Here is a 25,115-nt window from a genome sequence, read left to right on the forward strand (position 1 = left end):
GAGGTGGTGGGGGCTCATAAATCAGATCTTATACCCAGCTGGGAGGCACCCACGAGGACCATCGAGCCCAGCTCCTGTGCGCAGCGCGCTCCATGAATCGCACCGTGTGCCTGAGAACCCTTCCTCAGGCTTGGTGCTGGGACCGCTGCCCTGCGGAGCCTGTTCCAATGGCCAGCCACCCTCTGGATGCTAAGCCCTTTCCTGATATCCAGCGTAAACCTTCCCTGACACAACTCCGTGCCATTCCTCCAGCTCCTGTCACTGCTTGCCAGGGGGATCAGTGTCTGCCCCTCTGCTGGCCCTTATGAGGATGTTGAAGATCACAATGAGATGTCCCCTCAGTCTCCTCCAGTTTGGACAAACCAAGTGACTTCAGCTGTTCCTCATAAGGCTTTCCTTCCATACCCTTGCTATCGCTGTGGCCCTCCTTCAGATGTCCTTTTTGTATTGTGGCACTCAGAACTGCACATGGAACTCGAGGTGCGGCCACACCAGTGCGGAACAGAGACGGAAATCCCCTCCCTTGACCAGCGGTCAGTGCTGTGCCTGATACACCCCAGGGCATGGTTGGCATCAAGCAAAGCATCACCGGCCAGGCCAAGGAGGTGATTGTCCTGCTCTTGTCATTTCCATTGCCCCCAGGGGTCATCCACCGTGTGACACGTCCCTGCAGGACCCCCAGCCTGCTCACGCCCGTGTGGCTCCTGGAGAGGCCTGAGGAAGTAGCACAGAAGAGTAGAGATGCCTCCAGAGCGAGAACATCAGGGCCCTGGTGTTGTGTATCCCATCCCATGAGGTGGTCACACTGAAGTGAGAAACCATCTAAATTCAGTGCAGAACTACTCCAATACAACCTACCTGGTCCTGATTGAGCATAGCCCCTTATAAGTCTCTGAGGCCCTTTAAAAAGTTAATTATATTGCGTGACTGTGCCACTTTGCCGCTCCTCAGCACTGCAGAGCAGTGTACCAGATCATTGTACCAGTTTTGAAACCCACATTCCTGATAGGATGCTGAAACATTGGAAAAGGTGCCATAAAAAAGGCTGCCAAAGGTGTGGGGGAAAAATTCTTTAAAAATGCTTAAAATAGTTGCAAGGTCAAATATGTAAGTAGCTCCAACTTAGCAAAAGAAGAACACTAGGTGGTGACTTGGCCATATCGCATGAGTGCCTGTGCAGAGGGGAAACAAAAGCACAAAAAAGCTCTGAAGTTAGTGAAGGAGGGTTTAACAAGAGCTGTGGACAGATTCAAATATGTAAGACACATCTGTGAGTGTGACTGACCAAACTGACCATCAGAGCATCTTCACATTAAAATTTGGTGATTTTCAGAGATATACAATATTAAATAGTAAGTCATAGAATGGTTTGGGTTGGAAGGCACCCCAAAGATCATCTCATTCCAACCCCCTGCAGCAGGCAGGGAGACCTCCCACTAGACCAGGTTTCTCAGAGTCCCATACAGCCTGGCCTTGAAACCCTTTGGCAAAAGACATCTCCTTCTCCCTCCTCCCCATCACTGGCTTACCTGAACAGCTCACTCAGGCCAATTTTCCAAGAAGTTCTGCTACACAAATGTTTAATCTGTTCTTACCTTCATAATATCCATTTTCCTCAGTGATGAGTCTGGCCAGCCAGGATTGTCGCTTGGTGTCTGGGACCCTGAGCCACCAGCTGGCTTTATTAGACAAAACCAGTTTTCTGACTATAATTTTAGTCTCACAAAGAATTCTGGTGAACAGCAATGATTTCACTATTTTTTAAATATAAAAATTAATTGACCATCCATATTAATAGACAGAAATAAACATTTAAACCACAGAGACCACAGTTTTGAATGACTCAAATACATTTTCATGGTAAATGTCTCTTTTTGTTTCCTATGCATATAGTTACACAATTAAGTATTTTTAAAGACTTCATCATGTAACTTGTGTTATGTGTAAACTGCTAATAGAGTTCAACAAATGAACTGAAAATATCACAAAAACTCAGAGTTAGTTGAAAATCTGTAAAATAATATTTTCATTGAAATGGAATTGACTCAACCTACCAGAGTGCCAGAATGGTGTGCAGGTAGTTATTATTACACCAGTTGTTTATTTCCATGCCCTACAGTGTGTGTCTTATTTGTGTAACCACAGCCTGGTTATTTTGACATGTAGAACAGCATGAAAAAGGCTGGAGGCTGCTTGGCCTGCAGCCATGAGCCATGGCTGGTCACACAGCCACAATATGCATAGGCACAGTGGTTATTCCTCAGCAGCTGTACTGCAAATAAATCTCTGGTTTTCTTTCTTTCTTTTCCAGACTTTCCAAGCTGTTCACTGCTGATACATACAATGTGGCTGTGACTTTGGAGTTATAACAACCTAGAACCCCCTGGGGGAAGTCTGTCAGGTAGAAAATGGCTCAATGTAATTATGCAAGGAAAAGTGTTTTTAAAAGGCTGAAATTACAGAAATTGTTTCCTGTGGTCATGCTCATTTAAAGCACACATCTTGGCTTTTAAAAACATGTGATTGCATTGAGTCAGGCTTATACTTAAACACTGAGCAGACTCACAAATCTGTTCTCAGGCCCTGCATGGAGAGCAGATTTGCCTTCTCATAACTTAATTTGTTGTATCATTTGGGTGTCTGTTTTTTGAATTAGTTGAAACACAACATTAATAAGAATATAGAAGAGTCAGAGACAGAAGAGTTATGAATACCTTCTGGAGGGAGGGAATGGCAGGGAAGGAAGGTGAAATGGTTATGATATGTAGAGTTGCTGGTTTTGCACTCTAGATTTTTTCTTTGCTCTTTCTGAACGTGTACACATTTAAAGAACATGATGCTACAAGGGAAAAGAATAATTTAAAGATAGTTTCTCTTAGCTTCAAAAGCATAATTTTAAAACATATATATATTTAATCTAGTCTATGGACACTACTGAATGAGCAAATTGATCTCATAATTGTATTTCTTAATGGGAAAACTTAATGAGGCACTACCATGTAATTTAGACCTCTAAAATATGATATGGTAAAGCCTAGGATCAGCAGCTAAAAGATACAGATGTTTTGTGTGTTTTTTATTATCAGGTTAAAAATGTTTCTTCTTCATTCTGGGAGCTGATTAGTAATGAAAATAGTATAAGATGAGCAATTTTGCAGAAAATTGCCTCGTCCTGAGTCAATATCGTTTTGTCAGAAAAGTCAGACAGTGCTGGGGGGTGTGTGAACAGGATCATTGTATTGTGTCTGCTCGGCTTGGCTGAGTACAGCCAGACGGGGTCACAGGATTGCCACAGCACAGGCAAAAATGAATTTTGTGCTCTGTAGCACGAAGTCTTGCAGGGGATTCCTTGTGGCTCCAGGCTTTGAGGAATAGAGAGGATCAGAGCAAATTTTGGGGATTAGAACAGTGACGGAGGGGGAATTGCTGCTTTTCTCTACAGCTGTAGCTACCACACCTCTCCTAAAACAGCTACCATATAGGTCTCCTGAAGCCTGCCCTGGGAGGTTGTACTGCACAGGTACAACACTTTGCTGGTTCCTGTAGAGAGAAAGGAGACTTAGAATGTTGTGTATATTAGTTTTCAAACAGTTGGTTGTTTCCTACACCGGGAAGAGGCATGGGAAATGTACAAAACTCACACAGGAATGTTTATCACCCACTGCAGTGGTTCCTGCTGTGTCAGCCTATTTTTTCTGTGTGTAAAAACCTGCACCAGTGCTTTTCAGTGTCTGAAACAGGCCTTCAGCTGAGTTCTGCCCACTCTGTTGCAGTTCAGGAAAGACAATGCACGCTGGCATGGGGCAGAGAAATGAGATCCAGGATGGATGTCTGTGAGAGAAACTGAAGAGTGGCGTTGCATAGAGAAAAGGAAACTCAAGGGAGACCTAATGGACAGAAAAGTTTTCAAGTATTTAACAGATAGCTGCCCCAAACAAGGATCTAAACTGTGAATAGTCAAAACAGACCTTCTAGACCTGGAGTAAAGACCCTGGAATAAAGCTAATACTCTTGTGCTGCTATGAAAGTGCTATAAAGTAAAAATCAGTCTCCTGACTTCTCAGTTTGTTGTATACCATAAATAACACACAAAACTAGAATAGCATAATGTATGTTGAAAATAAGATATCCTCTTAAGAGTCTTTCCATTTTAAAATTGAGTTGTGTAAATCAGCCATGTTGTAAACAAGGATTTTTGATATGACAGTGTTCCTTTGGAATAATCTTTGCAAGGGCATTTCCAGGCATACGTCTTCAGAGCAAACAGTATCTTCTTTTAAATTACACATCCTTGTAACTGGGTTGAATCCAAGCTGATACACAAATCACATAATTACAGATATTTAACAATATCTTGTAAAAGAGATTGTTCAAATATTAATCTTTCTGGTAGGCATCTGGATTCCCTTTTCCTTGTGCTACCATATATACACATAGTTTCTCCTTCTCTGTAAATGTTGCTGTGAGAACCCTTCCTTGTGCCTGTAAACAATTCAGTCCTAGATACTTCTTTCTCATACAGATACATTTTCTATTTTCCTTTTATGTAACTAATCTGCAAAAGTACTTCTTTGATCTTTGCTGCCGCTTAGGTTAATCCTGCATTTCTGGCACACTGTTGTCATGCACAGTTTTCTTTTACGCTATTAAGAGGTTCAAGTGTTTTGAGATAACAGTGTATCAATGAAGATCAGTGTCACTACATTTTGTGCTGATAACAATATCATTGATATCTAAATAAAATGTTAATGAGGAAAGGTAGACCTGGAAATGGAGATGACAGCTGTGTACGAGTTACATGAGCATCAGAATATTTACAAACTGAATGAAATCATGACTTCTTTGAAGTTCAAGGGAAACTTTGACAGTACTTTGCAGTGGAGCCAGTATTCTGACTTTTCTTCATTTGACTTAGGTGAACTAAGTTTCTGAGGGAAAGATAGCAAGGGAAGCAATTAACATTACACAAATTAGATGGTGTTGTGCTGTCTGAGGTAGGAAACATGTAATAAATGCAATGAGCCATATTGAAAATGCTCTGAAGTGTTACAATTAAAAAGAAATTTATTGATATTCAGAGAGATGGAATTCACTGACAGATAAAAGGAATGATAGCAGGAGGCATGTTAGTGTTTGTTGGTCTGCCTTCTATGCTGGCACAACCGTGCAGCTGAGCTGTGGGTTGGATAGAGAAATGGATCCACTTTAAAAGTGTTTTGGTTAGTATTTTTAGATCCGTAAATGTTTGAGTCTGTGTACTCCGTCCAGTGACTGCAGGATGAATGAAGAGTGGTCCAGTGGAAAATGAGAAGTCCTGTCACTGTTATTGCTTTGGAAAACTTCACCTCCAGCTAAATTTCCATAAGGACATCAGAGCTTTTCTTACACAGCAAAAGTTTATTTTTTGACAGCTGAAATTAGTAAATCATTGTACTGTTTTTTATAAAATAATGTTTGAGGACTGTGTCCTTCTATACTGCCTTTTATGTTTTTCAGATGTATTTAGTGTGTTTGATTGGAAGGGACTGTTGCCTCTGAAGTGACCTAAAGGTTTGCATTTGCCCAGAGTTTCAGTTTAGTTTTGTCTGTAGTGTCATCCTGTGATGTTTGGGTGCTCTCCTGGCTGTGTGCTGCCTTGGCTGGTAAGATGCCATGGTACCTGCACAAGAGGGATGGATCCTTCCCGCTTTGGAGACTCAAATGAGGCATACATCAATGTCACTAACTGGGGGTAATGGCAGCTCTCTCCTTATCAATTAGATAATAACACTGTCAGGAACTACTGAACCTCAGCAAAGTGAGTTTGCATTTGACATCAAGATTGTGAAATTGCCTCAGTCTGTTGAAAAAATGAAACCATAACATTGACTAATTCACATATTTATAAATATATAAAATTACTATTAACATGAAACCACTAATACATAAGTTAATTTCAGTTGTGTGTGACAATGGAAAATAAAGTAATACTTGCATGTGTGAAATTTCGTAACTCCTGGGATTTACCTTGTCTAACTTCACATGCTTAAAAGTCAGACCAGATGAGTTCAGCTCTAAAGGATGGGTTAGTGCTACCAGGTATCGTATGTTGGGTTTTTTAAGAAGTTAGACAAACATCTGACAGGAGTTAGTTCAGAATAATTGGCACTATTTTGGGTTAGAGAGATAGTCTTTTCAGCTACATTTTGGGTGGGAAAATGGTCCAGGGCTTGTGGTTTTCTGTTAAGGCAGGAAAACCTGAAAGTAAAAATAGCTTAAAATAAGTTCATTATCCAAGCTTGGAAATACAGAGGAAAATGAGAATCAGGGGAAAGGAAGTTAGGCTTGATGATACTGTTGATACTATTTCAGTGATTGAAAATATATTGAAGAAATTCACATGAGTATAGGAAATACTATTCTAGTGTAATAGAGGGAAGAATGGAAGAACTAGTTGAGGGTAATGCAGGGCCTCCTTTATACACTTCCTGCTGTGATATCTCACTTTTTAGCTACTATAAAGAACAACAAAATAATATTTCATTGTGCATAGTCAGCATCATAAATTGGCCAGCAGAATTTCAGACTACTTTGATTTTGCTGGGTTTCATTTGTATATTGTTTTATTATTGTTCTCATGAAACTATTTTAAAAATCAAAAAAAGAAAAAGTCCATGTGGAATACAGAACTTCTGTAGTTAGCACTTTCTCAAGAAGTGGGCCAATACAAAAAAAAAACATGAAAAGAAAGCAGACTGTTGCATGCTTAGCAGGCGACTTGTGGAAAGTGTAAGGTGAGTTTTAACTTTAAAGCAGATTATACTTTTAAGTAAAGCTGTAGAACTCCTAAAAATATAGTGGGATGCATATAAATGTGCTGGCTAAAGATGCAGAGTAATTAAAATGGAAATTTAGACTTTGTGGTATGTTGTTTATTCCCCACAGGGGAAATGTTTTGGAGAAGCTGGTACCCCATTTAGACTTTTGAGTGCCACTGGTTTGGCATACTGAGTGTCATTCTGATTCCACTTCTAATTTAAGCTCCTAGTCTTCCTTGCTTTCCTCTGGTTTAATTACAGACTGCAGACTTCCCTGCTGGGTGGCTCTGGACATGAGCTTAACACCAGTAGTCTCCTTATTCTTCCAGAGGGCACTGTCCTTTCTGGTGACTGTCTAGTCTGATGACTGTCTGGTCTGGTGACTGTCCTTTCTGCTGGTGAAAGAAGGAGCTAAAAAAGGGGGTTGGTGCTTCATGACATTTGAATGATCTGAACAACTCCCCTTTCCTACACTGATCAATTTTGGTCCTGTAAAATAGTATTTGGGGAGGATGGTGAAGGCTTCTCAGTCTATGCTTTTGTCCTTTCCACAATCTCCTCTCTGCTCAACTTGTTTAGTACAAACTCTCTCTCTTTCCACATGCCTTTATCACTGTTTTTGCAAATATCTTCTGTACAGCTTGTGCTTAATAGAACAGTCGTCTTTTATCTCTCCACTGATTCTCCATCTGTTCTCCATCCAAACCAAACCTGAAAATTTATCCTCTGCTTTGCATAAATCTCTTCAGCACTTCTTCCAGTGCTTTTATTGCTTTCAATTTTAATTTTACAGCCCTGTGATAGACACTAGATAACTCTGCACTGTGCTGCTCTCCTTAATTATTATCTGAAAACAAGTATTTCTTTGTTCAATTGTTGTCCATTTTTGAGTGTATCTATATGATTTAAACCCTTGTTTTCAAGCATATTTACATAACAGCATATTCATAAATGTGGGAGCAGTTCTATTCTTTAAGATTATACAATTTTAATTGATGTACAGTATTTTTCCTAACCCTTCCTATAAAACTTTAAGTGTCCAACAAGATAAACTGGAATCCTTGTTCGTTACGAGACTATTTGTTCTGGCTGATGATGGTGCTTTCAGGTAAAATGGCTCCTACTTAATCTTTGAATCATCCAGCAGGGAAAACAATGTCACCAATATATAACAAATCCAGAAATTCATTAAGCATCACAGAACTAAGTTTTTAATTTTACAGCTAGTCACTCCCTGAAACTGTTTTGTCATCTGAGTATTAGCTCCACCAAACAGAACCAAATCAAACTTTGATAGCTGTTCAAAGAATCTCCTTTGATTTCTGATCTTCTCAACACTCAGACTGTTTTATAGAAGAGTAATGCCTGAAAAACTAAAATGGTAATATGACAGAATGACACAGAAATGTCTGGTTATAAGTTCTGGGGGATCTTTGTTGCTAATCTCTGCTAGTTAAGTTTTTCACCTTTCTAGAGTTCCCCTATAACATTTCCTCTGTTTCATTAGCTTCAATTTGAGCAGAACAAACTATGAGATTAGCACCCATAGAAGATAATATTTGTGAAAAAAAACATTCATTGTAGTTTTTTCCTTTATGTGTCTCTAAGTAGTCCTCTAAAATAGATCCTCCCATCACTCTAGTTAGCTATAATTAAGTTTTGTTTTGCTTGGCCATAACATAAGCATTGTAAATACCTAAGATTTATGAGACACAAGGATGTTATTCAAGGCTATTTGCAGGATTAGATACATCTGCTGCCTTGAAATGTGCTATGTCCTTTAGAAATCTGATCATGTCTTCCCTCACCATGCTATGTCTGTGAACCTTTGTGTTACTTATTTGATTTCAGTGATTTGTGTTGATTTCAGTGAAGGAAAGCATGATTTACATTAAATTCTTAAAGCAGTAGTAATACAAATACTCATTTGAACACAATTCTAATGCAAAGAAGCAGGAAATCCAATTAACCTAATAACTGTAAAGTAACTGATGTGTTTAATACTTAAAAAGTCATATTTATTTGTTGTTTAGGATTTTTTTTTTTACAATCAGGAATGCTTCTTGAGGCTGCTTAAAGATATCTTTACAAACAAGGTAGTACAAATATATTCCGTGGTATTGCATACCTGTGGTTATTGGTGATTTAGAATGATGATTCCTTTGTCCCTTGCATGAAGAAGACATTTAATTCAGTTAAATGAAACTGTTTACTTCTTTCAGGGATTGAAATCATTCCTTATGAGATTCCTGGCTGCATCACTGCAATGGTACTAATGCCAAACCTCCAAACCCATTAAGGTTCTTCAGAGCGTAGCTCTACTGTCTTGATCCAGCCTTTGAATGGGGTGAAGTATTATAACTGGATTTTAGTATCTGTGCCTTATGAATGGGCTTGCCATAGTTCCCAGGAAGGGAAAAAAGGTTCCCCAGGAGAAACAAGACCCAAAATGCACAGTATGAAAAGTAACTCCTAATAGTAGCTTAAATGTCCTTCCTTGTCTGTTTCCCTGGCTGTACAGGGTGAAGCAGGCACGACTTTCCATGGTTCCAGTACAAAATGCCCTTGCACACATGGCTGCTCACTCTACTTTATCCTTCTCTTTGCATTTCAATGAGGAAAAGTTAGGGAGCTCATTAATTTCTTCCCTTATGCCTATTTCTATCACCATAATCATGACAGTTTCATTCCCATGGACCTGCCTGCCTGACTCTCACCTGTATCTGTATTGTCTCTTGTCTCTCAGGGTGAGGTTCACCTGGCTACAAGCAAATGCTTGTGTTCAAACCAGTCCCCCAGCTTGTGTTTGCAGTCAATGGAAAGGAACAGGCACTTATTTACTTATTTAACAGGGACAGTTCACCACAATCAGTTTTAGAAATCTCTGTTAGGGCATGAATAATCTGCTGTAGAAGTGCTTTTCTTTATCTGACTGATCATGCAGAGACCGTAGATGAAATGTTCAGTGTATATACCTGCATTAGCCAAATGAAATTTACATTAAACATCTTTGATCCTCAATTTGTCTTGCAAGATTTTTTCTTTCTCTTCTGTGTGCATGTATAAATCTACATGCTGTGTAAGACACTGACAGGAGACAGTGATACAGCCTTTTTAATAATTGAACATTTTCATATAAAAATTAGGCATTTCTGAAAATATTGCAGGTTTCCATGGGATCCAGCTGGAGCAGAAAAGCGGCTGAGACAATTTTTTTTTTCCTATCCTTGTTTTCCTTAATGAATATAAGAGCTCTTTAGTTGTATTTTCTTCAGGTTTTATGTTAAACTGTACACCTGCACCAGCTAGATTTGTTGTTTCTGCATGATTTTTAGCATAATACTGTTCCTCCAAGAACATCCTGACCTCAAAGTAGACAATAGTCCCTTGGCTCCAGCCATTAATAACAGCAGCTGTGGTGAACTTCACTGTAGGTCCAGTCATTCCAAAGGTATAGTGAGGGTCCAGCCAACCCAAGGATGCAGCTGTAGTGTAACCATGCCACAGATTTTGCAGTTGCAATACACAGAAAGTAGTGAAGACAGCTTTCTAGTCTCTCAGTGTCTGAGAGCACAGAATATCTCTGTATTGTAGGAGAAAAGAAGGTCATTGGGGTTATTTGTTCAGAAATTATGTCACTCTGCTTGGTGGTCGCATTGGGATGCTTTTTTTGTAGGAGTGACCTCCACAGACTTCTGAACTGTCAGTTCCATCCCTTATGATTATCTCTTGTGTGGCTTTGAATATTAATGGCACAAAGCCGTCCTTGTCTGCAGTGAGCACAATCCAAGAAGAGCCTACAAAAATTAAGCAAGAAAAAGAAAATGAGTGCACTGCTGTGGTTACGTAAATGCAGAAGCACGTTTCGAAAAGTCAGTGAGCACGCAGGCAGAGCAGGGTTTCTTTTTGTGCACTAAAGCCTTATTACACTAATGACATTAAGGTCTGACAATCCATGCTCAACACACCTTTGTGCAGATGCAGTGAGGGGCTAAATGAAAGGTCTTGCAAGGTTTGAGGCATTTTGTCTCTTATTTAAATTAAGTTCAAACACAAGGTGCATCTTTGCTAGTTCTAATAAACTAAAAGTATCTTCATCTTCTGAAAACTCAGCCAACCTTTCAGCTGGCTTTTGTTCTAATGACATCTGCTTCTGCTTTTCACTCATCTGCTCTACCCAAATGACAAAGAGATTATAAAAAATGGAAAAGTTGCCAACAAAAATGATTGTCCTGTACTTGTTCTAGAAAGGAATAGGGGTCTCCATCTCATTACCATCAAACCAAGATTGTTCCATCTATTTTCAAATTCATATAGCAAATAGAAGAAAGTTACACCTTGAAGATGATTTACAAAAGCTGCTACAGTAAAATTTCTTGTCTTTTAATTATTTATAGAGTCTTCTCCTAAAGAGAATGAACAAAATATGGATGACATTTTTAATCCTTTTGTTTTCGGAAAAAAAGCGGACAAGATTTGAAAACCAAAATACTTCAAAATGTTTTAGGTTCTCTTTCTATATTGCATAGAAGAAAATAAACCTCCCTCCACTTTTTTTTGGTTTTTACTTTTCTTAGCAAATTGGCTTAAAAGTGAAGCTACATTTATTTTCTTTAGTGATTCATCTGGCTTTCTTTCTCCTGGATATTGCAGTTCTCGTAGAAAAAAAGTGAATTCTCTATTATTTTTTTCCAGTTTGACGCAGGATGGAATAAAAAATCTGTGGCAACTTAAAACCATTGGGGGAGCCTTTATATGACACACTTTCCTTAGAGCATGTGATTCTGTCATTATTGAGTAGGGGCATTAGCTGGGATATGAGGGAAAGAAAGCCCTGATAGGTTCTATGTTGGGATTTTAGATTTTGGGATATAAAACTGTTTTTAAAATTGGAATGTGAAAAAAGGAACTGTAGAAAATCCAAATGTACCATCCTTATTTTTGTCAGTCATAACAAAGCATGCTCCTGGAGAAGGTAGATCTCCCCTTCTTTAACCACTAACAAAGCACTTTTCCAGGCTGGTTATATGTTGTCATGTCACCTGTTACATCATAAGAAGATTGTCTTTCCAAACCATGGATCTTTAATCTTCTGCTCTTAATACTTTCTTTCTAAATCTGAACAGACTTCAGATTCTGTGAGCAGTGGCCCTGAAAGAGGAAGTTCTATGGTCCAAATGGATATTCCATTGTTGATCAAATTGATGAAGCATACTTTTGTGTCAGACTCTTGAAATTATTTTCATCCATTGAAATGCTGGAAATTCTCAGTGTCATTGATAACACTTGCTTGGAAGCATATCCCACGGAATCTTTCAATGGAAAAAACGTGCAGGGTATAGTACCCTTTTACTGTGAACAATTGTTATGATGATATGCCAAAAAGAGAGACTCCTGTGTGCTGCCACCAGGGCACTAAACAGACAGTATTTAGCACAGGTAATGGTATTACAGTCCTGGGCTTAAAGGGCAAACAATGAGGCTGAGCTCATTGCTCTTTTAACTCTGATGATCTTAACAGCATTGTTGTGGACATGAATTTGACTTACAGTTGTGAAACTTTTCCCTCCAATCTATTAATGCTTAAGTGTTTACTCATTGTAATAAATGCCAGGCTGTCATTATAATACAACCATGCTCTTCATTACATACCCTTAAATTATATAGTATTAAAGGATGGGAGTGATATTTTTAAACCTCACATTTAGTATTTATGTTGTGTGTCAAAGAAACTTTTAGGAATATAAGCAAGTACCATCTAGAACTCAATAAAGAGCTACACAACTGCTTCTGCTCCAAACCTTATAATTTTGCAGGATTTTGGTGAGTTTTAGAAAGATTGTTTCAGTTTTTGTTTTTGCTGAAAGTGTACAGACTCAATATCAGAAAATCCAAGCAGAAAGAGGGACATATTAGGATGATTCTGAGACATTATCTTTTTGATATCTCTGAAGTCTAATACATAAAATTGAGGAAAGGTGTTCTGCTAATTAAATATTCAGCTGCTCTATAGAGCTGAAAATTGGTTTTCTCAGTTCCCTTGTTTATTATGGGCATTTCTTTCCAAAATCAAGAGCTGGAAATACAGGCCAAAAATGAACTCCTCCTTGCCCTGCCGCTCTGCATCATTTTGCTGCAGAAGCCTGCTGGGAAATAGCTCAGGTCTCAAAAGCAGGTAGAGTTTTTTCATATGTGCTTACACTGCACTGCACAGTCAAGGAAGATTCTTGAAAAAAATATGGAACGTGCATGTCTTTGTCTTCTGGAACAACCTCAGAAAGAGGATCATGGTAGCCTGTGATGAGAAAAGCCATCAGAAACATTATAGAGAAATGGCAGTTTGTGTGCTGCTCTGAGGGTGTCACAAAGGAACAGACAGGGACAAGGCAATTCAGAGGCCAGTATGGGGCCCCTTTTCATTGGTCCTTATGAGTTGGTCAGTGGTGGGTGGTAAAAATGGGAGATTGGCAAATAGGAACATTGAGCTTCATTTTTTATCTTACATTAAAATAATCCCAAATGCTACTATATATATATATATATATAATATTCTGAGAGTGAATTTTTCTCCAACCTATACTCTGTTGTCCAGGCTGAGACATGCTAGTAAGGATGGGTGAAGCAAAATGTCAAAAGGTTTCAGGAAAGCAATTCTACTATTCTCCTTCCAGTAACACAGTGTACTGATTATTTTCTCAGCCTTCCTTTGCAGAGGCACCTAACATGTTACTCTGCTAATAGGTAGTTTTGCAGTTACTTAGCATTTAAATTATTTCAAGAGACTCTGCTGTATTTCAGACAAGGGAAAACACACACTTGCCAAAAGTTAGTTAGCTCAGTTTACTAAAGTCTGGGGTAATTATTCGGTTGCAAATGCTTCTTTTATATGCTAAAAATCTCAGGTGAAACCAGATAGCAGAAATAAAAAGAACATACCATGTTTCATTTCAATAACAGGCAGGTCAAACAGCTGCTGAACTAAACTCAAATGGATCTTGCCATCACAGAGGAGAACGTCTTTTGTTTCTTCAGTAACTGATCCATTTGAAAAGCTTTTCTTCATATCCATGTATGTAAAAGAAAAGATCTAGTTAATGGCTTAGACATTGAGCCCAAGTACTCATAACCATTCTTCTGCTCTTACTCCTTTTAGTTCTTCAGTGATTTTGCCTTTTCTTTGTCTGTCTTTCCTACAGTTTATAGATGACATCATCATGCAGGACCATTCTAAGCACGATCTCATAGCCCCACGTGAGGAGGATAAAAATGCCTCTTCGGTTTTTGCTTTGTGAGCTCCTGCAGCTGAAAGCTGCCTCAGCCCTGTACATGTATTGTCCTGGGCTGGGCATCTGTGTGTCTGTGGGGCCTCCCTGCCTGAAGCCAGTTCAGTGGAAGGGAATGTGTCATACCTGGAATAATGTTGTTCCAGATGCTCCCAGAGTAAATGAGTACTCTGCTCAGTTTCAGCTGTATGTGTGGGTGGGTTTGAGAGCCATTGGGCAGCTATTCCACCCTGACAAAATAACCTCAGGGTTATTTCAGCACAGGGAGTACTGCAGAGAGACTGGACCTAGCAACAATCTCTGAAAAGCTGTCACATCAAGGTAGCTTGGGAATCCTGTGACTTGCTTTGAGAGAGAGGGAATGTATGGATTTACTGCCTTGGAATTTGCTCTGATATTTACTGAAAGAACACACTTGAATATAAAAGTGGCTTGTTTGTGCTTCATGAAATTTAGGTGGCCCTAAGAATCAACATCTTTGTGTTTCATCTTTCTGGTTACTGCACGGTGCAAGGACAAAAAAATTGTTTAGCTACTATGGTCATGGAGTGGATATATATTTGAACTTACATTTTCCTATCTGCTAGCATTTAAAAGTCCTTTTAACACTGAAAATTTTCCAATGACTAAATGTTATTATGAAATAGATGTGGATGGGACATTTTTTCCTAACTAATATTGCTAAATAATATTTCTATACTTTGTCCTGTGAATTTCATTTTTTTCTTTCCATGCTTTCTCCCTTTGTAGTTCCTTATGTTATGTTTCGTTTGTTTCTTTTTCTTTTGCCTCTTTATGTTTGCAATACCCCCAGATTTTACATATTTGTTATGAATGGACAGTCTATTTACCCAATTTCATAGACCCCTCTGTTTCATACATTCAAAAGGGATCCAAGGTAATATTTCAGAATGGATTGACAGAATCTCATATATCCTAACTCCTGTTCTAGTCCTACTCTGTCTGTGTCTACTTCACATCCTTGAATTTTTCTTGCTTATGTAAAACTTACGGTTGAATTAATTCACAACTGCATCTTCAATTTGTGTGCACAGTAATCTAACCTCTGACTAAATAAATGTCTCTTGTAATGCTTGTCTTCATTTCTAATTGTGTTGTCTTTTCACAGTTGCTCTCTGTGAATGTGTGCTTTTTTGCTGTGTAACAATCTTTCTAAATCAATCCCTTTCACTTTTCTGTACACCGTGTCTGTGCTGTCATGTAACTGCATTGAATTCTGTAAATCAGAATGTCTGCTGACTGTTGCAAATGTCCTTTCTCCCACTCTGCTATTATTTGCTCATGCAGATAGTCTATGGCTGATTGTTATTTATTTATTTTTTTATTTATTTATCTACGTTTTATTTATTGTGAGTGATTTTGTTAATAAAAACCATTTAAAAAAAATCTTTCCATTAAATATGTGAACTTTCCAACTTTCAAATGTCTTCTCATCTTTTTTCCACATTCAAAACAACCAGAAATTTGTTGGTGCATAATTAATAAAGGATATACCTAAGGAATACATCAAAGAAGTATCATTTTCTTAGTCATAAACCTATAGCAACTTTTTGTTGCAACTATATAAGAAAAGTTATTTTCTTATATACTGCTGCAACTATATAAGAAAAGTTCTTTGTAATTTTTAAGTATTTCCAAGTTATGTAGTGCTTAGAAATATACCAAAAACTTGGAATTTCCAAATTATGTAGTACTGTATTCTATTGAACCTAAACACAACTGAAACTCAATGGGATGAATGTTCAGCAGTGAGTCTGTGCTTTGCATAGGCATTGCAAAGGTGCTCTTTGCCTGTCCAGGTATTTGTGCAAAGCTTTGTCATTGCTGCAGTTTGTGGACTAGCACATCTAACAACTATTTCATTTTCCTGAGTTCAGATTGGAATAACAGAGTTTATTCAAACTAGAACTTCAGTTCCTGAATTAGAGAAAAAAATGGATTGTACGTGAGACAAGCTCATTGCCTTGACCCAAGGGGTCCATTTTTCACATAGATATGCTTCAGCTCAAGAATTATCACAAAATAATCTAGCTCTGTCTGTCTTGACTTGAAATCAGTTGAATGGAAATGTATACTCAAGATGATTTTGTTCTAGTTTGGTTCCTATATAGAATAGCACATTATTATTGGAACAGCCATTGGAAGTAGAAGACATTTTTGTATACACAAAACTGCACAACACCTATTTTTTATCCTAAACAGTTTTTCAAGGACAGACCTGAAATATCAAGTCTCAGTTGTTTGTCTTTCATCACTTGTCAGTGTTCATATGAGCTATTTTCTCTGTTACATCCTTCTGTTTGTAATTATAAACATAATCATCTTATACATTTATTTTTGACTTTTACAGATTCTGTCAGGTCAAGAATCTTTCTTTGTTATAATCTTCTAGTTATTTAGCCTTTTTGCTTAATGCTTAGTTTAAGTGGTGATAATGTGCCTTCTCTTGGAGGATGTGTTCATAGATGTCACATCACAGATTAACAGATTTAAACCTGTACCTTCTTGTGAGGCAGGTAACTCTTAGTATCTCCTTTTTATAGATGATCATACCATTACACAGGGAGCTTAAGAGATTTAGTCAAGGTCATGGAAGTAATTTGTGACAGAGTTTACAGGTACAACTAAAAGCTTGCCTTGGTACTTCCCTCTTTCATGCCATAACCCAAAGACAATTTTCTAGCCAAATCTAGATTTAATCCACCTCTTCCCAAAATCCATGTCTGTTTTTGCTATGTTGTTATTTATCTCAATAGGAATCAGAGGACTTGAAATTCCCAGATTAAAATCCCTTGTGTTAGTTGCTTTATCCTAGCACAAAGTTTATTGGTAGACAAAGAACATGTTAATCACAGAAGAAACAAATATATTTCCACACACATTAGCTGTATATTTTCAGATTAAGTTTCTTTAGCCAACTTCCTGTAGTATGTCAAGTGCAACTCTCCTTCAACAAAAACCCAGCATAAAGAAAAGATCAATTCAATAATTGTTTTCCCTCACCCATGTCAGCCTGCCCAGATCAGATTTTACAGCCTATAAAGGGTGTTCTGGGCAGCAGCCAGCCTGTCACAGCAGTGCCAAGCTGTCTTTCAAAACTCACATTTCAGATTGCAAATATGTAGGAGAAAAGCATCATTTACTAAGGCAAAAGGATTCCTGGATGAGATGTTATATATCTCACATATTTGCAGTTTTCATACTGCACAATAAGTGAACATGCCTTCTCTCCCTTTTTTGAACCCCACTGAGCAGTCAGCTGGAACTGGTTCTGCCTCTTGACCTTTTCTTCATTTGTCTTGTATTTCCTAATGCGCTGCCTACACTCTCCTGCATGCTGAGATCATCTTAATGAACTTAAGTTTAACAACTGATGAACCAGTGAGGTAAATGAGAATGTGCTACCACTCAGAATTGTTTTTATTGATGCTGGGTTAGCGATCAGTTGAAGTCTCAATGTGTTCTTCTTGCCCATGGATGTCTAGGAATGTAAAATATATTTCAGATGAGACCTGCCAGCTGTGTGCCCAGTGCTCATCACCTGCTGAAGGATATGCCTCACTGATGTGCCCACACACTGCCTTTGTTCTTTTCATAACAGTATTGTGTTTTAAATTCACAGTCATCTTGTAGTCAAATAACATGTACAGAAGCAGAAATTTCATCTCTTAATCCTGGAATATATTACTATGCACTTTATATCAGTTCATTTCATCAATTTCAATCCTTTTTAAAAATTTATTCTAGATGTTAAACAATAGTCATCAATTTACAAGTGTGAAATCCTGATCCTTTACTGGGAATATTACTGACTTTATGTCATATGCAGATTTTATAAGCATAACTCAGCAAATCATTAATGAAACTTTTAGATAACACTGAAAATCCATAATGAGAAAATCCACCAGTAATTTTTTCCATTTTCTTCTATATTGCTATAACTATTACTATCTCCATTGCAGCTAATTCCTTAACCATCTTATTTTTCTTCTATTAATCCCTACTCTCTGCTGCTGAACAAATAATTTCCCCTGTGGCATATTTCAAGTACTGTACTGAATTACAGGTATTTTAAATATTCTTCATCTCCTTTGTGTTAATAATCTGTTCTTTCATTAGGGAAAGGTATCAGGCTAGCAAGCACACGCATTGTACAGTAAATAGTGCTGTAGTTGTCTAGGATTCTGTTTTCATTCTTTTACACTCTTGATTTCAACTGTGTTGTGCTCCACTGGTGAGTTCAGGTTTGATACCTTAGTACCCATTAGTCAGCTTGCTTTAACCTTGCCCCCATATTCATTGTGCAGGGTGAGAAAAAGCTAGTAGAATAGCTAGATGTGGGAGTTCTGTCCCAGAAGACAATGAAAAGACACTTGAACAGCTAAGGAAGAGAGCATTGAGGAGGAAGGAGAATTATGATTTACATTCTCATGTGCCTCGTGCAGCATTGCCACAGGTGGTGTTCATTAGTTTGACAGCTTGCCCTGCTCCCCTTCCCTGTCATTATTTCTACTGTTGCTGTGATTCCTGCCTGCTTTTTGGTAGATTCTGTTTTTATTGTGGTGGAGGTATTGATATATTTCCTTTCTTTACCCTTATGTGGGACATGCCAATTGCAACCTTAATTAACCTGGCAGAGAAGCATAAGCCTGTAAAATGTTTATGCTGGAAGAGACCTGAGGTGCTCAGAGGTGCTTAAATCCCAGTGCAGTTTGCATTTATAGGGCACATCAGCATTCCTTGTGACACAATGCTGTGATTTCTCTCCTCTTGGCTCTCTGCAACTACTGTTTCAGGTGTATTGTCATCTAAGATACACCTTTTGTGCTTCCATGATCTTTATGTGTGATCTCTACTTTCTTTGTGCAGTATGATAACTTGGCTCTATTTTTGACATTGCGTGTTCCTTTCCTTTTGCACCTATGCATCCAACAAACAAATCATCTGCTCTAACAAAAGGAATTGTGTCTCCTCTACACACCCTGCTTGTCTGCTATTGATCAGTTTCAGAACGCTGTTGACAGAATTTGTTCATAACAAATTCCCCAACCTTTGCTCAAAATGTTATCCATGCATTAATCACATAAATTCCTCAACCTTTGCTCAAAATGTTAGCCATGCATTAATCACACTTTCTTTTGACTACTGCAGGTCTTTCTTTTACAGTCATCCTAAATCTCTTGTTTCCAAATTTCAGGATAGCTGACTAGTTTCTTACTCCAGGGAGCAGTCATATCAGCTTCCTCTTCCATCATTTTCATTACTTACGTTCTATTGCTCAACCCAAGTCAAAATTGCCCTTTGGATTTCAGAAGGGTTCATGGTCTTATTACAGCTCATCTTTTCAGCCTGGTCTTTGCTCAGTTTACTGTGCCCCCCATATATTCCTATTCTTTACATCATGTATTTTTATCAGAGCTTTACTGCCATGTATTTGGATCCTTTATGTTCATCTCCCAGATATGTGTAAAAAAAATAACACCCATGTTTATTTTGTAGCTGACCTTTGTAGCTGCCAATAAAGTTTCCCATAGCAAATTGTATGAAGATACTATAAAAGTACAGATTTACTTATGTACAATTATTGGTCTGTGCTAAGAAAAGAAAGTCATTGTGACTAATTGCTGAAAAGCTATTATTTCCTATTTAATTATGCAATATATGCTATCCGTGATATAAACTTTTGACATCATACTGCTTGTGAACAAAATGTAGGAGTTTAAAGATGTTCTTCAGATTAAGATGAATGTTATTCCTCCTGGAGAGGTTTGCCTAAATGCCTTTAATTTGAGATCCAGATTGGCTTTATTTCCACTGTAATTAGCTTCTGAATGAGACTAGTTTAAATATTCTGCAGCTGTTTCTTTTCTGGGGGAAAGGGATGGTATAAGTATCTTTTTGCAAAGCGAAACAGAAAAAAATCTGTGACAGATCCTCTTTTATTTTTTTTCTTTTTAAATAATGTCTTCTTATTGCATTTGTCTGTCTGCCCTCCCACATTCCCCTGAATCACAAACATGCATGTGATGAAAGAGCAATAATATTTGCTTTTCAGGGTTGAATGATCAAGTTACCTCTGGTGGCTGAATGCTATTACAAAAGTGATAGTGCAGTGACATTTCCAAAGCGTGAATGATCATGGTTTTCTTCTATGGCTATGGGCTACAAAGAATACAAATTCTGGTAGCACTGCACACTGCATAGATGTGACTTCAGAGGAGTTACAGGCAGACTTGCACTAACAGGATAAACAAAGGTTTTGAAGACTGCTAAATGAGCAAACATTATGAATTATTAAGTAATAAATGTTTCTGGTTTTTTAGTTTCCTAAGCAGAACAGGAAGTACAGATAAATATGTCAATGATGCTTCTGCACAACAGTGTTCATAATTGCTCATTAATTATTGCTACATTTTTAACCATTATGTTTTAAATTTTCATTTTATTTTCTAAACATATAATTTTGGTTATGCAATTCTGATAATTATATTCTTTAGTGCAATAGACTTCTCAGTCAAGACTGAGCCTCTGCTGTGCTGGGGATTATAGAGACGCTTAAGAAGACATGCACTTGGCACAAAGAGCTGGAAGATAATGGGCATATTATTGACTGGACTGCAGTGTTCCTAAAGCTTAGAAAGTTTTCCACTGGCTGATATTTATATCATAAGGCAATAAAGTTATTTCCTGACTTTCTGCTCTGTGAACACAGAGTCTGGCTGGAGCTCACAGCCCAGCTGGTCTCTGAGCTCACAGTGCACTAAACAACTCCTGAAGGAGGAACAAGGTTCAGATGTCTGAATATAAACTAATCAAAACAACTATTTCTCTGAAAATTATTAGCTGCCTGTGAAGCAAATATTTCCCTGTCTGTCTGTAGACCTTTCTGCCAAGCCTATTTTTCATTATTATTTGGCATCATGCTGTGGTCCTGATTTCAGAAGAGGGGCTGAACTATACAAGGCATTAATGGAGACTTCCCCAGGAAAGCTGTGTGTGGGAAGGCATTAGTGGCACTTTTTTGAGTCATTGTAATGTGGTGCTAGCAGTGCTTGCTGCTGGCTTAATGTGAAACTAACCTATTCAAATAAATAAGTATTCATTTCTAAACATAGTTTTTCTAGCAGTACTTTAGAAGCACTTAATTTTTTGTTGTTCTTTCCAAAGAAAAATAGCAGGTTAACTAATTCTTACTTCTAGAGCAAGCACGTGCACAGCAACCTCAGATCTTAGATTAATATTATGAGTCACAAATAAAACTTCTCTTGGGAAAGGTTAATCCAATCGACTCCTAGAAACAGGGCTGCTTGCTAAATAAATAAGTTGATTTATGTTAAGAAATCAAAATTAATTTGAACATACTGGAGAACAGAAGGGCTTGCTTCTTGGCCAATAAAATCCTAAATTATTTAAAATAGACATGCTACTTTTCCGACAGAATTTGTATAATGTGTTCAAGTTAAATTATTGACTAATTCAGATTGAAAGCTTTGCTTTTATCCAGAAAACCCGACACACCAGAATCTGTTTAAATACCAAGTAAACACTTACTAGAAAGTAATGACCATGATTGAATTGAGTCACCGTTCCCTTAATGACTTTTTAAGGAGGGGTACTTAGATGTCTACATAGATTCCTTTAAAGTTAAAGGAAGTAAAATTTGCTTCAGCATCATCACAATGCAGTGTATTATTTTGACATAATGCTGCTTATGTTGCAGTAGATAAGAATGCATTTATAATTGGCATTTATATCCTGAAAGTGATGTTGATGACCAGTTTTACCACTACCATCAACATGTTCAAAAATCTGATCAGTATAATGTTAGTAATCCTGTGAATAATATTAAAAACAGTAGATAGAAATAATTACCCAGCCTACATTCCTTAGTTGAAATTCTTATTGAAGCCAGGAGGAAATTTATCAAAACAAGGGTAATAGGAACATGGTGGTTTGAAATCCTTATATCTTTCTAATGAAATCATAATTACATATTGATGGATTAGAAGGTTTTTGTTTGTTTGAGGGTTGTTTTGTTGGTTTTTTTTCTGAAAATTATAAGTGGTTATGTGTTTTACAAATCAAGTGCATCTTATTTTGCAAAGAATAGTGTTGAGAAATCAAAGCAGAAATAAGCCAAATTCATGTCATATCCATTTACATTTTCCATAAATTGAGATTCAATACTTTGTTTCAGTCTTCCTGTGAGTCTGGCTATCTTCAGACTCTGGATTTGAGCTCAGGTTTAAATTTATTACATTCCTGGTGAGCTAGTGTAGCCCCCCATTCATCGGCTTACCTCTGCACTAAACTAAAATATAAGCCTTTTGTAGATTAGCAACTCTGGCTCTGTTCTCTCTGACAGATGAACACAAAATCAGCCGGTGTCCAAGACAATTGTGCATGATCAAAGAATAAACAGACAGATCTCCCATGTTAAGTATCCTCTAAACTATACACATCATCCTGAACTGTCATTCCAATGACAAATTTTAATTCCCTTTTAAATTAAGCTTGATTCCAAACAAAAGTTACATTTCTTATGGGTTGATAAGAATAAACTGCATCCTCTTGATTTAAAGCTAAATAAATGCAAGATTGTTTAAAAGTTTGGTTCCTATCACAGTATTTCTAAGCTGACAAAAAGTTACCTGGTAGGTGACATGCACGACAGGCGGTTCCTGGGAGCATGGGTAGGCTAAAGAAATCCTCCTGCCATTCCTAGCCAAGTCTGTTATTTCAGAAAGGCTCAGCTGTAACTCATTGAAGCTGCCACAAAGTCTCTCTAAATTTCTAGATATGTGACTCATTCCCCTTTCACTTGGCAAATTGTTGTTTTTAGGAGAATTTGATGCTTCTTGGATCACATTGAACTGCACTTTAGGAGATGTTGGTCTGCTGGAAATCCTGCTGGGTGATCCAAAACCACGAAGAGACACTGAGCGATTCATAGGTTCAGCATCCAATGTTTCCAAGGCCACCGAGGAGTCACATGGGAGCCTTTTTTCATCCAGGTCACTCACACTTGATGAAGAGCTCTGCTCATAACTAGGGCTCTTTACTTCTTCAATGAGTCTTCTCCTGCCACTTGGAGACTGAATAACTGTGCTTCTTGGTATTAACAACTCTCTGCTTTGAGGCTGGTCTTCTGTGGCAAGATTCTCAAAGAATTTTCTTTTCCCAGGTATATTAACAGACGATTCAAAGTTATAAAACATATTCTGTTTAGTCTCAGACAATGCTGAAGAATTTTCTTCCAGCATCAACTCTTTGACCATAAGACGCATTACATACCTGTCTGAACTTGAAGATGGAATGAGATTAGGATCAGGGAACCTCTGCTTGCCAATCAGAATCAATAAGAGTTTATCTGTTAAAAAACATAGGCCCTTTGGTCTTTCATTTTTTTCCAGCTGGATTTGTTGAATGTGTGGCATGGAGGAAGAGGTTACTGAATACACCAGAACAATATTAGAAGTATTAGAGGCCACTGCCACAATCTGAGCTCTAAGGTCAAAAGCCATTATATCAGGAACCAAAATACCTGGGATGGTGACTTTTCTGGTGGTCGTTACCTTCCTCTCAAAAGTCACCAAGATCAAGTGAGAAGAATCTTGACCATTTGTTGCTGCAGAGTCTTTGCGTTTCAGAGTAATGAGAGGACTGGGATCAGACCGACGGTGGTTTGCAAGGATATGGGTCAAATCCACAGGACCTGATGAAGAAGAAGCAACTGAATCAACACCTGATCTATCTGAATCTATGGACTTTCTTCGTGTGTCCATGGAGTATTCCTCGTCACCAAGCACCAAAGCAGACTGTGAGATTAAAGAACCAGCTTCTGTGCCAGAGGGCACATCAAATGTAATGCCTGCATTGATACCACAGATGTTATCTAAAGGAAGCTCAGTAGCTACAGCAATTTGGAAATCCAGAGTGGCTTCTATAGCGCAGATATAACCTCCCACATCAAAAACTGGGCAAAAGGAGCAGATATTTAGAGTTTTCTGAGCATTATCCCATATGTAGGAGTGCAGGGTACTGCCTATAGCAACTACTAAACGATTACCATCCTTAGTCCAGCAAGCACAGTGGATGAGTCCGCTGCTTTTGATCTCTGCCTTAACCCGCGTATTGTCAGTACGAACAGCGTGCAAGACTGAAGCGTCTCGTTTTGTAAGCACAGCCAGCACCTCCTTCTTTGGATGCCAGACACAGCCCTGAGAAAGCAGTGGAAATGGCTCACCAACTTCACAAGTCTGAGAAATCAAGGGCTTTTTCTTCTCTGCACTGCTGTAGACCAGCTGCCAAATGCTTACGTGCTTTTTGTGCTGAACAGCGAGTAGAGCTGGGGCGTCTGTAGAGCAATATGGACCCCAGTAAAGCCCATGCACATGTTCAAATTGACCAAGAATGCTTGAGTCTCCAAACTTCAGCTCTCCATTTTGATAGTATAAAGTAGTCAGTATCACTTGCTTCCCATCTGTCCAGGCAATTCCATGCACAGGATGGATAGCTTGATATAAAGCATTGAGGCCGGTTCTCAGCAGCTTTGCCTTTCCCAGATCCATTTTTTAGGCTTTCTTTCTAATAAGAATAGTTCCAAAATAGAGAATCCATGGAATTCACTTGCAGATCACCATGAGAAAGTTTTTTTTCTCATGTCTCCTTCCCTTCCTTTCCAGCATCAAGCTGCTAATTTTCTGCTAATAATCCAAGAGTCTGTATTGTGAACGCCTTCTCAGGAGGCCTGCAGCTGCTCTTCTAAGTATAAATCCATGTCAAAGCTGCTTTGGCTATGTCTTTTCCTGGGAGGAGTTATCATCTTCATGTGATTGCTAACAAGGTTTAACCAATTACTGTGCGGTTTCGTAGAAGGCTATTTTTAACTCTTCAGTGCTGGGAATATATTTAAAAATAACACTAATACCTTGACCTTCAGTGAATGAAGGTCTTTACCATAGAGAGAGATCATATACTGGTAAGCCTAAGTATTAAGCTACAGCCTGAAATA

At 38.2% G+C, this 25,115-nt stretch overlaps 1 protein-coding gene across 1 annotated transcript; it reads right to left on the bottom strand.

The window, feature by feature from the left end:
• Positions 1-10,239: 10,239 nt before the first annotated feature.
• WDCP (WD repeat and coiled coil containing) lies at positions 10,240-24,672 on the bottom strand. The gene is made up of 3 exons (XM_005418403.2): positions 22,753-24,672; positions 13,734-13,854; positions 10,240-10,594 (listed from the first exon to the last, which is right to left on the bottom strand). Exons 1-3 carry the CDS (start codon positions 24,670-24,672, stop codon positions 10,428-10,430), a joined length of 2,208 nt encoding a protein of 735 aa, XP_005418460.1. The 3' UTR covers positions 10,240-10,427.
• Positions 24,673-25,115: the final 443 nt, after the last annotated feature.

Source organism: Geospiza fortis, unplaced genomic scaffold (genome assembly GCF_000277835.1).
Source record: "Geospiza fortis unplaced genomic scaffold, GeoFor_1.0 scaffold98, whole genome shotgun sequence".
Lineage (NCBI taxonomy): Eukaryota > Metazoa > Chordata > Aves > Passeriformes > Thraupidae > Geospiza > Geospiza fortis.

What these genes read in the sequence shown, in the direction of transcription:
- WDCP (XM_005418403.2), bottom strand. Translation starts at nt 24,672, where the DNA reads ATGGATCTGGGAAAGGCAAAGCTGCTGAGAACCGGCCTCAATGCTTTA. An exon ending in TCGTGCATGTCACCTACCAG is followed by an intron (nt 13,855 to 22,752) that starts GTAACTTTTTGT and finishes ATGGATATGAAG; the next exon opens with AAAAGCTTTTCAAATGGATC. An exon ending in TGTTATTGAAATGAAACATG is followed by an intron (nt 10,595 to 13,733) that starts GTATGTTCTTTT and finishes TAATTTTTGTAG; the next exon opens with GCTCTTCTTGGATTGTGCTC.